The sequence below is a fragment of the Humulus lupulus genome, chromosome 4 (assembly GCF_963169125.1).
Source record: "Humulus lupulus chromosome 4, drHumLupu1.1, whole genome shotgun sequence".
NCBI classification, from domain to species: domain Eukaryota; kingdom Viridiplantae; phylum Streptophyta; class Magnoliopsida; order Rosales; family Cannabaceae; genus Humulus; species Humulus lupulus.
The window spans coordinates 225,165,567-225,180,901 of record NC_084796.1 but is presented as its reverse complement, the minus strand read 5'-3'; the positions used below and the strand labels follow the sequence as shown (position 1 = coordinate 225,180,901).

Genomic DNA, 15,335 nt, shown 5'->3' with positions numbered 1-15,335 from the left:
TCAAGAGACTAGGTAGTACCCTTTTTTTATATATACACAAACAATTATAATATATTTACATATTTTTTTATTTAGAAACTAATAGAGTACGTGTTTGAAATAATAGCCAATTTTTTTTTTAAAGTATCTCTTAGTACTCAAACTTTGTTTTGTATCACTTAGATTACCAAACTTAATAAATATGTATCATAAATGACTCTCCGTTAAGTTATAAATGTTTTCTGATGAGCATTTTGAAAAAAAAATTCCAACAGAAATGACCTATAAGATACCCATTTAGTAAGTTTGGAATCTATGTGATACAAAATACAATTTAAGAGCTTAAATGATACTTTTCATAAAAGAATGGGGATCTCTACTACTGAGATAAATCCTTTAAATAAGCCTAATAAAAAAAAAAAAAAAATTTTGCTGTCAACGGAGTTGGAGGGGTTGCAGCAAGGTTGTTAAGGGAGAAAAGAATACACCCTATTTTTATTAAAAATTAATATAATATATAATTTATATATATTTTTTTTTTAACTTATGCTCACATTATTCTATTTTTTTCTTTGTCATAGTCTAAAAAATATAGATAAATAATATATATTTTAAATATTTAAATAAAAAAATTAAAAAAAAAAATTTTAAAATTTGTTAAAATAAGAGTTGTTTTTAAAAAAATTATGAAAACAAGATAAATTAAAATTATTGAAATAAATAAAAAAAAAATATCATAAAAATATTGAGAAAGTATTAAAAATGATTTTAAAAAATAAATTTTTTTATTTAATGAATTATTGTGTACAAATATAAAGCCTCTTTTTTGTTTTTTGATAAAAAATATAATGCATCTTCAATTAAATGATTTGTCTCACATTATTGGTTGAACTGGTAAGCACATGGTAATGACTCCTCTCACCCTCTTGTACGTGGCTGTTTCTTAATTAATGAATTGTGTCCCCTGTGTTGGATGGGAACACTTCAGCAAAAAAAAAAAAAAAAGAAAGAAAGATGCTAGCACACGAATCAAATTCTAACCACAAAAAGTTCTAATAATATCTATGATGAGCAGTGTGAATACAATAAAAAAAATCCACGAATTTTGTTTCAGGAAAACAAGGGCAAGTCACAAATTTGAAAACAAAACTCTAGTCAAATATTAAATTTTTGAGTAATCTAAACATCCTAGACAAGAAAGACCAGACAGCATGAGCAGTTAATCAAATAAAGATTGTCTGGATTGTTATCACCACAAAACAATATTTGTTTTAAAATTTACACCATGGTAAGGGTTCTACTGCGTGATACATATGTTTCAATAACATTATTTCATATAATGGAAGCCCTTAGTCTTCCTCTGTTCACCATGATGATCACAACTATATTCCATGAGACCACACATGGTGCTGTTAATACTCCTTGCTTTTCATCTTGTGGAAATATCCATAATATAACCTCCCCTTTCCGACTAGAAACCGATCCACCCAGCTGTGTATCAACGACGCTCTACAACTCGAATGCTTTTGTTCTTTCTTGCAAGAATAATCGAACAATATTGAAAGATGATGGAAGAGGCTATTACCATGTTCAGGCAATCAATTACAACAACTACACAATAAGACTTGTGGATTCAAATCTCCACAAGGGAAATTGCTCCTCCATCCCTACCTATTCATCTCTCCCTTCACCATTTGAATTACAAATTACGTTTCGACTGGGTGAGAGGTTTTGGTCGGCAAATTTTATAACATATCAAACTTCAGAGCGTGTATTATTCTTGAGCTGTGAAAAGAAAGTGTCCAATTCTTTATATATAGACACAGCTCCTTGCATAAATAGCTCTAAGTTGTCTGAAAATCCCAAATCTCGGTTCTTATATGCTGTGTATGCTTCTGGCTTCAAGTATTCTGATTTGGCCGAGTCCTGCCAGATATATCAAACGGCCCTCATATCATCGAGGAAGAATGATAAGAAGAAGAAGATGACTATGTCCTACCGAGACATACACGATGAGTTCACTTATGGTTTTGAGGCTTCATGGCTCCGAGTTCTCCAAAAACATGTCAAAGAAAATTTTTGCTACATCAGTGAAAGATACAACAAGGCTTATTGTATTTATAGTTATTGCAGAGCAATAAGATTGGCACGGAATCTAGTTTGTAGTAAGGACCCTTACACATATTTAATTATTCATATAAATGTATATTTATTTATATATACTGAAGTTTCAGATCATTAGTAACTTATTTTGTTATATATATATTTGATGACGCAGGGCTCTGGTATGTATTCGACAAACGTCTAATGTTACCAACTGCTCATCTTAGTCTTGGTGAGGGCTCCCCTTGGCATATAAATATCTTGCTTACTATCTTTCTTTGAATTCTTTTTCCCGGAAGATTTACTTTTTGATCTCATTTCTTTAACTGTTTTTCTTGGTTCTCTTGTTTTTGTTGCAGACTTTATTTGTCTTCGATGGAGAAACATTGGTACGATTTTTTTATTTTAAGTCTAATTATAGTTTATTTAATTATTTTAGATTTGGCATACAAATATAGTTCTATATATGGATATTTAATTTGTTCTGTTAAAAGATACATATGGAAAAATATTGCACTCGTTAAAATTGACGTTAGTATATACGATAAATAGTTCCTTAATTATAGTGGAAAATTACATAATTAATTGTGTAAAAAAGATGTTTTTAAGCTGTAAAATTAATTTAATAATTAGTTGCTAAAATAATAAATTATATTGTAAAGTAAATATAGTTTAGGTTTACCACAATCTAAAATGTGAGTATTGGGTTAGTAATTACAAGTAGCACTACTATAAACTTTTCCTTCTTGCATCACATATTTGTATCTGTCAAAAGTGTTGACGGAAGTTGTAAAAAACACAGATCTTTTCTACCGTTAGGCAAAAGTCAAGGCTTAATTTTTTTGCTTTTTTGCCTTATTATAGAGTCGATCATTGATCGACACCGTTGTTTCATCCTATAGCGTCAATTATTAATCATAATTATAAAACCCATTAATAATAATAAATAAAAAATCCCAACAAGGCCCAAACTGAGAAAGTGATTGATAACCCTAACTCGTATCTCTCTCACTAGTTACACACAAGTCACCCACCTTTCTCTCTCCCCCTCTTGTTCTCTCTTTCTCATGATTTGCACTCTTTCTTTCACATTTCCTCCTTCATTGATGGCTCGCGATCTAAAAGACCAGTATGGAAGACAAACTTCGAAATAGAAGGTCTGACTCTTCTCCTTTTCACTCATTGTCTCCTTTTTCAAATTCATGATCAATGTGATCTTCACTCTAGTGAGGACACGATAATGTCTTCAAAATATTATTTAAGGAATTTTGTGAATCATCATATATTATTTGTTAGATTCAATTTGATTTGGGAGGTATATAACTATACTTTAATAGTAATATGTTGTTCATGTTTTTGCGTACAACAACGTGACCTAAATGGATTATGTCGTTTAGCCCTCCTTGGAAGCTAGAACTTAATATGCGAGTGTCGTTCCCATCACTACCGGAGAACATGCCTAGCTAGGTGTCAATAAGAGCAACCTTCTGAGAACCTAGGCGGGGATTGGCCTTCTAGAACTCCTCGAGCCATGATCAACTTATTAAATCCCGAGAACCTTTCCTCCAAGGAAGGAGAACACTTTCCAAGTGTTAGCCAGAAAGGCACTCAGGACCACAGACACTTGTCTGACACCTCTAGTAGCTGCAGAGATCGTGTTGTCAATTCCATATAAGCTGCAAAGGGTATGTCCCAAGACGCTGCCTGACATGGGTAAAAAACATGCAGCTACCACCCTAACAACTACTAGAAAGTATATTTTCCAATAAAGCAGTGGGCTTGACATCCTCGTATTGGGCCTACCAAATTCTTAATGGGCCCACAGATCTACTTTAAAAAAAGGAAATCTTCATATATATATATATATATAACTAATCTCAATATGGGAACATGATTATAATTAGCTCCCATGTGGAAAATTATCCCTTAAAGCATCCTACGCCAAGCCCCAAAGTTCGGCCTTGTGACGCCCAAAAGCCTTGCCATATAAGGCAAGGTTCGCAAGGCACCCCCGACTAAAGGCCTCGCTATGCAAGGCCTGGTGCAAGGAACCCTTCGCCAAGGGCGTCACTAAGCCTCCTCTACATGCGCCTAACGTGTGTAGATGCGTCGTATGTCCCCGCGGCCACATGTCGTATGCTCCAAAGGAACAAGGGCCTCTCATAGCATGGCCCAACTTTCACATTCATCAAACTCACGAAGAGCCTTGTCTTGTGTTCGAGTCTATGCAAGGTGCCCAAGGCTATGCAAGGCCAAACTCCCCTGATCTTCAGATAGTTTAAGAGAAAGTGACGAAGGCCTCACCACGGTAGAGCCTCGCTATGCGAGGCACCTTGTCCTACTTCAAAGGGTCCGTGCGAGGCCAAACTCGCCATTTGTGCTATGCGAGGACCATAATGAGCCACCACCAGACTCGCTATGTGAGGCACCTTCTCGTGCGCCCGAAGCTTCGCGCGAGACCCTCTCTCTTGCCACTCGTAGGTGCGGGACACATAGTGACAAAGGCCTCACTATGCGAGGTGTCTTGTCTTGCGCCTGGAGCTACGCGTGAGACCCACTTTCTCGCCAGCCTGAGGGTCCACGAGAGGCGCCTCGTCTCATCATGTGCAACCCATGCCTCAGTGAAGAGACCCTACTTATCCACTTGAAGTAGGTACAACCAGTGAGGCACATCCCACCTGACTTCTCACGGCATATACATACGAATCCTCCTAGACGTACGTACGAGGAACACAAATTAAGACCCAATCATCATTTGGTGTCAAGCTAGAATTAGTGAAGATGACTAAGTATGTCATTCATGATAACTCGCAAGCTTTCCTACACTTATCAAAATTCAAGGAAAGTTGGAGAAAAGATATACCTTAGGCATATGGGAACGACCATTAGGTATAGGGTACACGTATAAATATGGGTTGTACGACCCTGAAGAAGACAAAGGCCTGACTTTGACACCCGTATTAGACAAGTAGTGGTGGCACAAACTAGTATGAAGAATGGAGACACTACCTATGCACCTCTGGCTATGTACTAGGGTCGACACCACTACGTCCTAGACGACTACCTTAACCATGTAGTAGGGCCGACACCATAGCCTTCTGCACCACTATGTCTTGTGTCACTACCCTGACAATGTACCTATGTACATTCTTGTCCCCTGAGACTACAATGTATAGGAAGCCATTAGAGCTCCACTATAAATAGGGCGTCACCCCTCCAGCAAAGGGTTGTGAAAATTTCATTGTATACACAGGCAATTAAGCAATACACGAGTCTTTTCTCCATTGTTACTGTTCTACACTTTTCTTCTTCAATTTTTTCCTAAGTTCTATCTATGTTATTTTCATAACAATCTTTGAGTTTTCTGACCTTATATCATTGACAAGTTCTCACCGTCAACGGTTTGGCCCCGTTTGTGGGAAGGACAAGTAACAAGCTATTGTTCTTCCATTGATTCCAGTAAAGAAATGTGCCAAGGCGTTCAAAACACCTACAAAACAAAACCATCAAGAAGTAGAGGTTCACCTAGACAGAACCCAGCTAAGAGCATCCGTGACAAATTCTCCTCTGCCAACGAATAAAGGTGTGTCGGAGTTGCCTAGATGCAATGGCAAAGAGAAAGAAGTATCATCCCTGAGCATTCATCCTACGACCCTGTGGCACATGCCACCACTCCAATGAAGGGTCGTACAACTCACCTTCCGCCACAGCCGCTGGTGGCCTCAAGTGCGAACAATGGCAACATGGGTCCCTCCAAACAGAGACCCTGTAAGAGCCCACGAGTACACTCAATGAGTTCAAACTCCCAAACTCGTCGTTATGGTTTTTGCACATCTTTTTGCCTAACCAATTTCACTATATATTTAACCAATCTTAACATTTGTTTGGGCAATCCCTTTGTTACATTAAGAAATGTGTATATTTTAAATATAATATCAACGTCGGGTACAAAACAACAACATGTAGATTTTGTCACATTGGCTATTAGGTGATGCAGTATCTAGAAACCTACTACGTTGATCGATACAATGTCGCGATGTAGTGTCTTTTTCTTGCAAGAATTTAGTCGATTGGGAATTGTGTTTTCTTTTTCTTTTTGAAGGTGTAAGCTTATTTACATCAAAAAAATCCCCAACCTACCCTATCTTTTTCACTTAGGTAACCATCCTCAAAATTTTCGCATTTAAATCACTAACCTTTCAAAAAGTTTACATCTTTTAGTCCTCTTCACTTTTCCATCTAAATTTTTCATTGAACTTGGGTAAAACTCCCCAACTTATATACCATTTTGCACTTAGGTTCCCAACCATTAAATTTTAGTAATATCTTTTCCTCTAAACAAATATAACTTCAAATTCATTGAAAAAAATATTATATTCTATAATTATTTAATTTACAAATATGTCCAACTTTATAATTATAATATCTAAATAATAGTTCAACTCTTTTTTTTATGTATGTTTAGCAATGTGTTATTATAGTACAATTTCAATAATTACAGTACAAAAACTTCACAAATTTAACTAATAAAATTATAAATAATTTTTTTTAATTTACAAATATATAAATAACAAAAATTATGTTGAAAAGTAATTATGTTTATATATAAATATCAACTTTTGAAAAATTTCCACTAGTTTGAATAATTATTAATTAAGAATATTTTTCAATGAACTTTATAAGTTTGTATTTTAAGAAAAATAATGTTAAATTTTATGATTGAGGACCGAAGTGCAATAGGCCTCATAGGGAATAGTGGGTAAGGTGGTGGATTTTTTCTACAAAAATCTCTTTTACATAAAAATTAGATGGAAAATTTAAAATGACTAACAGTAATAGATTTACAAAATGTATGGAAGTTGGAGGTTTAAATACCAAAACTTTGATGTTGGACCCTTCGAGTGCAGAAGGCAAATTAGGTTGGAGATTTTTCTTTAAATAAGTCTTATAAGTATAAAATTGTGATTGTTGCAACCTATATAAAATATGAAAGTTGTATTAGCAAAAAATAATAAATGATAAGAAAGTAATATTTTCAACATACTACAAAAAATCAAGATTTTAGTCACAATAAATTTTGTGATTACAAATAAAAAAATTATGACTAAAAAAAAATTATCTTACTTGTGTCATCACTAAAAATATTAGTCGACTACAACAAAATAGATGTTTTATGACTTTAATTGGGAGACATTGGAAGTCTACAATGTCTCCCACTTAGTGAGACGTTGTTGCTAGGGTCATTGTAGGTATATATCCCACGTCTCCCGTTGGGAGACGTGCCTCACTTCCCACGTCTCCCAATGGGAGAGGTGGAAAGTCAAACGTTGACTTTCCACCTCTCCCATTGGGAGACGTGGGAAGTCACTCACCTCTCCCAATGGGAGACGTGGGAAGTCCCTAGGAGACATCCCACGTCTCCCATTGGGAGAGGTGAGTGACTTCCCACGTCTCCCAATGGGAGAGGTGGAAAGTCAACGTTTGACTTTCCACCTCTCCCATTGGGAGACGTGGGAAGTCTCCCACCTCTCCCATTGGGAGACATTGAAAGTCTCCCACCTCTCCTAATGGGAGACATTGAAAGTCTCCCACATTTAAAAAAAATAAATTAAATAAATTTATAATTAATATTATTAATTTAAATTGAATAATTAATATTAATTAATTTAATATTATTAAATTAATTTAATAATTAATTAAATTTAAATAATATTAATTTAAATTTAAATTATTTTAATCTAAATTTAAATTAATTTAATAATCAATTAAATTGGAAGAAAAAAATATATTTGTTAGATATATACAAGAAAATCTTGTACAATCTAAGCAGCGCAGATAATTTTGTAAATCTTGTACAACCAGGGTAAATTGGTTTCTCAGCATCATTAAGGAGTGTCTCAAACTTATTTGGGTCTACTCCTGATCCATAATGTGCGTCGTCAATCATTTCATCTAATGGATCCCAGTTCTCCTCCAATATATTCCTCCTCACTCCTTTTGGTCTACTTGGCAGAGTTGGAGCAATCGGAGCTATCTCCCCATGGTAATACCAAATTGTGTAACTCTTGTCGATCCCATTGAAATATAAGTGTTCTTTAATCTTTTTAAGATCCATCTTTTTAACATTTCCACACTTAAGACATGGACAATAAGTAAAATTTGGGTCTTTCACATTTTCTGAACAAAACCTTAAGAACAAATCGACCCCGTTCCTAAATTCCGCAGATAACCTATTCGCTGACATCCATTGTTTATCCATATATTCTCCTATGTCTATGGAAAAGAAAAGAAACAACACTAAATAAGCACGTGATAAAGTTGTATGTCTATATAAAACTAATTGTTTATTATCCTAGATAAAATCGGGCAGCATTTCCCCTATAATAGTGACCTAACCATCTGCATGTGAATAGCAAAACAAACAATTCAAACAACACACAATAAGTTTATTCCTTATAGCTCCGCAGCACACAGTAAAATTTATCAGAACCTACTTCACTAATACACACAAGTTCTCAACCTTCCGTTATCACCGCAGCACACAATTTTAATCTCAGAACCTACTTCACTATGGATGAATATTTAAGATATTCAAACTCCTCTAACATTTGTTTAATAATATTAAAAGTAGAAGTAAGAGAATATATATGTACCTCTTGCAATCTTTAATCCAAAAGCTAGCAAAGTTACTTCACTTAGTAATCAAATTCGCTATTAAATCCACAAACCAATAAAATTAAATTAATAAATAATAAATAAAACATCACTAAATATCTAGCAATATATAACGTATTATTGTAATTTTAGAAACTTAATTACCTCAAATGTGTGATTGATATTGGAATTTTGATGCAAAATACTCTCTAAAATCTCACCACAAAAATCATAACCTATGAAATTAAATTAATTAATATGTTAAACATTACTAAACAAATATCACTAAATATCTAATAATAGTAAATGATATTGGTAAACAAATAAAAAAAATCTCAATGTGCCGCTAATTATAACCTCAACAAAAAATCAATATAAAATTTCATAACCTAAAAACTTAATAATAAACAAAAACATAAAAATTTTAATATATTTCTATTTTATAAATTATTTAAAAAATTTATTTTAACATAACTATATATATAACAAAATAGTTACAATTTAAAAAAAAATTCAAATATACAAAAATATATCTAAATTTCGAAATAAAAATTGATAAAAATTTAAAAAAATCATGAACATATATACTCTAATGAAATATATACAATGTGATAGGTTAAATTAAAAAAAAAACTATAAAATCATAAATCCCTAAAAACTTCCATTGAAAAACCACAAAAACATACAATGTATATAAAAAAATGCATAAAAATGTAAAACTAACACAAAATCATGTATATTACTCATCCTAATGCAAAACCTATGATTTATTTGCAAAATAATTAACTAAAAATCAAGAAAATAAAAAAAAAACTTACCTTAAAACCCTAAAAACGCAGCCCCAAATCGCCCAATTCTTCTCTGGTTTGTGCTCTCGGGTTCGTGTGAGGAAGAAGAAGGCTGATTTGGTAGTGATTTATAAAAGGAGACATCCAACGTCTCCCACTGGGAGACGTGGGACACGTGGCACGTCTCCCAGTGGGAGACGTTGGATGTGCATGGGAGTACATCCAACGTCTCCCACTGGGAGACGTGCCACGTGTCCCACGTCTCCCAGTGGGAGACGTTGGATGTACCCATAAATCACTACCAGCCTATTTCCAACGTCTTCCACTATTTTTAATGTCTTCCAATTGTAACCATTAATATGCACTTTCAATGTCTTACACCATTAGCCATTTAAAATCCCTTCTAATTTTTAATGTCTTACACCAATGGTGTAAGACATTGTAGGGAGTCATTGAAAGTAGAATTTGTTGTAGTGGTCACAAAAATTAAAATTTGTTGTTATTAAATGTATTTTTAGTTACAACAAATTTTATCACTAAAAATAATAGATTGTGACTAAAACTACATTAGTGATAACTTGTGATTAAGTATGATTTTTTAGTTACAGATAATTTTTTGTTGTGACTAAAAATTATATTTAGCCATACAAAATATATGTTGTAACTAAAACTAAAGATACATTTATTAATAGTATTGTTTGATGACACTTAAAATAGTACGAATTTACTTATATAAAACAATATAATACCTTAGGTTTTTTATTATTAAAAATATTTAATTGACTATAGTTTTGTTTAGTATAATCCATCAGCGTCTTTCATCGTTCACTCTTTAGCTCTATTCATAATGCGAGTTAAAATCTGTTGTTCTCGTTTTTATTCTCCCCATCTATGTTTCACCAATGAGGAAAAATGTCGACTCATTTGAAATATTAATTACAAACAATCGCTACCTTAAAAAAAAAAAAACACGTTCCATGTTAGTCAAACATGATGACTAACGCAAAAAAGAGGTAGAAGATTCCATGTTGGGTGAGGCGTTAAGTTAAAACCTCTGCGAGATTTGGCCCATATAATGTCGATATTTAATTGGTGTTTGGCTAACACCTTTTAGATCAGAAATAAATTGATATAAAAGGCCTATTACATTGATTATAAAGTAATGATATAGGTGTAATATAATTTTAGGCATACAGTGCCCATTATCTATTTCTCTTTGCTAACGATGACCTCCATTTAGCTATTAATATTGGGTCTTTTTCGTCATTTTAATGTATTTTTGTCACTTTTAATCATTTTGTAGTAATTTCAATTCAAACTTTGAGAAATATAAACCCTAAAATGTAAATTTATAGAGCTTTTTTGTTGATTTCGACCAACAATAATATACAAATTAAACATGACTTTCTCCTAAAGAGTGCTTGATATCTTCATTAATAATATTATTTAATCCTTGTTATCTTCAATTTTTATATACTATACTTTTCAATATCCCACTTTAAGATTTATTTGGATTTGATCATAACAAAAGATTATTTGAGATTTGTAAAATGGCTAATACATTGCTTTTTCCATATTCACATGTTATGTTAACAAATCAAATATGAAAGAAAAAATGAAAGCTTAAACTTCGAACTTGGCGTTCTAACTATTTGTTATATAATATGACATATGTATGTTTAAATTAATACAGTAAAATTTTATAATTATAACATTTTTCTATTATTCTTTTGGCAACCTTGCAGTAGAAATTCTAGCGCCAAGAACAATAATTGGACTTTCGTTTGTGATTGGTCTTATCATCTATAAATGGAAAAGACGACATTTGTCAATATACAAGGATATTGAGGAATATCTCCAGCGACAAAACAATCTCATGCCTGTAAGATATTCATACTTAGATATTAAAAAAATGACAACATGCTTCAAGCATAAATTAGGTGAAGGAGGTTTTGGCTCTGTCTATAAAGGAAAACTTCGTAGTGGTCATTATGTAGCAATCAAGATGTTGAGTAAATCCAAAACTAGTGGACAAGACTTTATTAATGAAGTTTCTACCATTGGAAGGATTCATCATGCCAATGTGGTGCGTTTAGTAGGATTTTGTGTTGAAGGTTCAAAACGTGCCCTTGTATATGAATTCATGCCTAATGGATCATTGAATAACCATATTTTTATAGGAGGCAAAGAGCGAAATAACTCCTTAAGTGATGAGAAAATATTTGATATCTCACTGGGAATTGCCCGTGGTATCGAATATCTTCACCAAGGATGTGACATGCAAATTTTACATTTTGATATTAAGCCTCACAATATTCTTTTGGATGAAAGTTTTATTCCCAAGGTTTCAGACTTTGGTCTAGCAAGATTATGTCCTATAGAGAATAATATAGTGCCCTTAACCACAGTGAGAGGAACTGTTGGATACATAGCTCCAGAATTGTTTTACAAAAATATTGGAGGAGTCTCCCACAAAGCTGATGTCTACAGTTTTGGAATGTTATTGATGGAAATGGCTAGTCGAAGGAGAAATTTGAACCCACAAACAGTTCATTCTAGCAAAATATACTTTCCTTTATGGGTGTATGACCATATAGATGAAGTGAAGAGCATTGAACTAAAAGACAACGTGAATGATGAACAAGAGAAAAAAACAAAAAAGATGATTATGGTAGCATTATGGTGTATACAAATGAAGCCTTGCGATCGCCCTTCAATAAGCAAAGTCATAGAGATGTTAGAGAGCCATATTGAATGCCTAGAAATGCCTCCAAAGCCCTACTTGTATCCACAAGATTCTTACAATAATGTAATTTATACTAGTGGGGAGACACTAAACACAAGATGTTCATCATCGCTTTCATACGAGGATTATTAAAGTTGAAAGGTAATTAGAACAATTCCTTTTCTTTTAGTGTTTTTTTGCTGTATTCTTCTATCTCTAATAATTAGTGTACCCTAGTATTATGGTTTGTCATTTTCCCTATAACTGAAACGCATTGTATCATAGAATTATTACTAGAAAATTATTAGTTCTCATTACAATAAGTCCTCCATAATTTAGTTTGGATTGGAGAATTAGAAATTTTTATATCTCAAATTTCTACTACTAAAATAGATATTTTGAGCAAAAATAAGCTTAATTTAAATAACCCAATCTTTGAAGATAATCTTTTAAATGTTAAAACCCAACATAGTATCGGTACACACACATATTGGCTCCATAAATCAGATATTGTATGTAGAATTACTTTCCAAACCTTGTTTTTCTTTTTCATTTCCAAAATGTTGAATAGGATCATGTTTTACCCTAAAAATACGAGCTCAATTATCTTGCTTAGGTATAGTTGGCACGTAGTAAATAAAGGTTACTAGACTTTGGAGATATTTTGCAAACTCCAGATCAAATAGATCGAGGTTGTGTCCAGTGGCCAGTGTCCAGTCACCTTCATCAAGCCCGAGCATTATCTAAGTCAAGCAATTCTTGTTCCAATAACATCAAGTTCGAGAGTTGCATCTAGCTCGTGGTGGTTCAAGGACGCGCGCGCATGGAAGAATCCCAACAGAGTCAGAAATGCAAAATAAATATTTATAAGTTATGTATTTAATGCCCGATATAACAGTCATAGGTTTAATTAGAGAATTTATGCACTTATTAATTTGGGAAGTTGTCCAATTTTGTAAGTTACCATTTATTGTACGGTTACCCTATATTGTCAACCACAATTCCCTATAAATATAAGGAGAATTGACAGTAAAAGGGATCAACATCTTGTATGCCAAAACTTTGTTGAAATTGTCATAAAAAATTTCTTCAAGAGTTCCTAAACAGAAATAAGAATGACTCGTGGACTAGGTGGATTTTAACCACTAAACCATATAAAATCTTATGCATTCATACTTTTAGTTTATTATAAGTCTAATATCTCTATTTCGGATTTCTTTATTTCCTTTTGGCAAAAAACTCTGTCAACATATTGGTGCTTTCATTGAGAGAAGATTAGGCTTGAAACTTGTGAGAGACTATTCGACACAACAATCAACATGGTGGCAACTCATTCTATGTGTGACAATGAATCAGAGAGACATGGTGATCATGGAGATTACCATACGGCTGACCCTACTGAGATGGCACCTCTGCGTAGCGCCATCTCAGAAAATAGCACGTGGACAAGGACGACACTGGAAGTTTGGCTTCGCACTCTCTAAAACCAAATCCTGGGTATCTAACTATCGTCAAAATGGAGAATGCCAAGCTGAGAAGCCACCTCACCCAGGCTAACAGTCGTAAAAACAAGATAATGGCTCAATTACCTCTCCCTACAACTTACGAGAATGTCGGAAGAAGGCAAAGTTGGTCCCACCTATCTCGGTCCCACAAGAATAATCGACCCAACAATAATCGTTTTGTCATAACATCCACCCCGATCTTTGTGCCTTCTTAACGGACTCCTACAAACAACCCACCTGCTAATAATTGCAGGAATGAACAAGTGGCTCACACCCCCATAAATTATCCTAGCCAGACAGGGCGAGCTGGGACCACATGAGAAGGTCGAGGTCCCTACAAATCCACCAGCACCGCGACCAGCAGCTAAGATGCAAAGAATGAATATGTGTTGGCACTGACTAGGGAAATCGAAGTGGACAATGGGTGAGCTAATTTAGCGCATCCTGGAAGGAGATGAATTGCCTCTCCAATAAGTCACCCTCCATCACTTATACGTCAATGAAACCTCCTCGCCCACAGAGAAATGTTTTAGTTCACGAGAATGACAGGAGAAATTTTGTACCCGCATAAGATAATACGTTTCGCAACCTCATTGGAAAAATCAAGCCCCACGACCTCAACCGTAAGCAGTAAGCTTCGTGGCCGCTAGCTATTGGACGAAGAGCAATCATGGGTGTAGAATTGGGAGTGTACGCAACACACATTCCCAAGCACATGAGAGTGATTTTAGAAATCAGTTGAGCTTGGCCCAAAGGTTGCGTTCCAATCCTCACTTCGACCTGCGTGACCATCTAAATGCGCAAAGAGGACAGTCAGCCTGTTATAATGATCTGAGTTATGCTCAGATGATTGGAGATCTATCAATCATTCATGATAATGGGAGCGTCCCGCCTAACCGAGCTCCGGCTTGGAGGGATAATAACCCACATAATGCGCAATATAGGATGGGAGTTGGTAACTAGTTCCCAAATAACTTAAAGATGAAAGATCCAACCCTTGAACGGTTGGCCTTGATGGATGAAAAATGAAGAGACTTCTGTCTGGGAAAAACGTGGACGATTGCAATTCTGATGAGGAGCCAGAGTTGTTTGCTCCTCATATCGACATTGCGTTGTGTCCTATTCCCAGCCACGTTGAATGGATCAGCTAAATTATTGTTCAACAAATTTAAAAGGCACTCGATCACTTCCTAGAAACAACAATCAATTGAGTTCAAAAAGCAATTTCGAGCTACGAAAGAAGTTCGAGTGGAGGCCAACACCCTATCTAATATAAAACAACAACTGGGTGAATCCCTTAAGGCATACATCAACCAACTAATGACCATAGCAGATTGAGCTAGGGACGTAGATGATAGTGCCAAGCTCATGAACATGCAGCCGGGAATCACTTTAGGAGGTGAATTGTGGAAGGAATTCCAAAGGAAATGAGTGAAAAGTACGGACGAATTCCTGGCCCGAGCTCAAAAATGGATCAACCTGAAGGAAGCAGAGTCTGTAGTTGCAAGAACAAAAGACCCCTATTCAGCCCGCTTGAGTGACAACAGATCCCTTGAGACATCAGTGGACAAAAAGAGACCT

At 34.5% G+C, this 15,335-nt stretch overlaps 1 protein-coding gene across 7 annotated transcripts in view; it reads left to right on the top strand.

Moving 5' to 3' along the window:
• The first annotated feature begins 1,122 nt into the window (after positions 1-1,122).
• LOC133831256 (LEAF RUST 10 DISEASE-RESISTANCE LOCUS RECEPTOR-LIKE PROTEIN KINASE-like 2.4) overlaps positions 1,123-15,335 on the top strand; it is a 53,645-nt gene continuing 39,432 nt past the window's right edge. For 5 of the 7 annotated variants that reach the window (XR_009892451.1, XR_009892454.1, XR_009892453.1 and 2 more), the window contains exons 1-4: positions 1,123-2,144; positions 2,258-2,314; positions 2,442-2,471; positions 11,270-12,411. Coding sequence is in view for 3 of the 7 variants with exons in the window: in XM_062261497.1 (XP_062117481.1) it covers positions 1,265-2,144; positions 2,258-2,314; positions 2,442-2,471; positions 11,270-12,402 (2,100 nt within the window). In the remaining 4 variants the exon portion in view is untranslated. Of the gene's footprint in view, positions 2,145-2,257; positions 2,315-2,441; positions 2,472-11,269; positions 12,573-12,865; positions 13,400-15,335 lie in introns of those variants that run through there. The other 2 variants (XM_062261496.1, XM_062261495.1) reach the window with 2 other exon arrangements.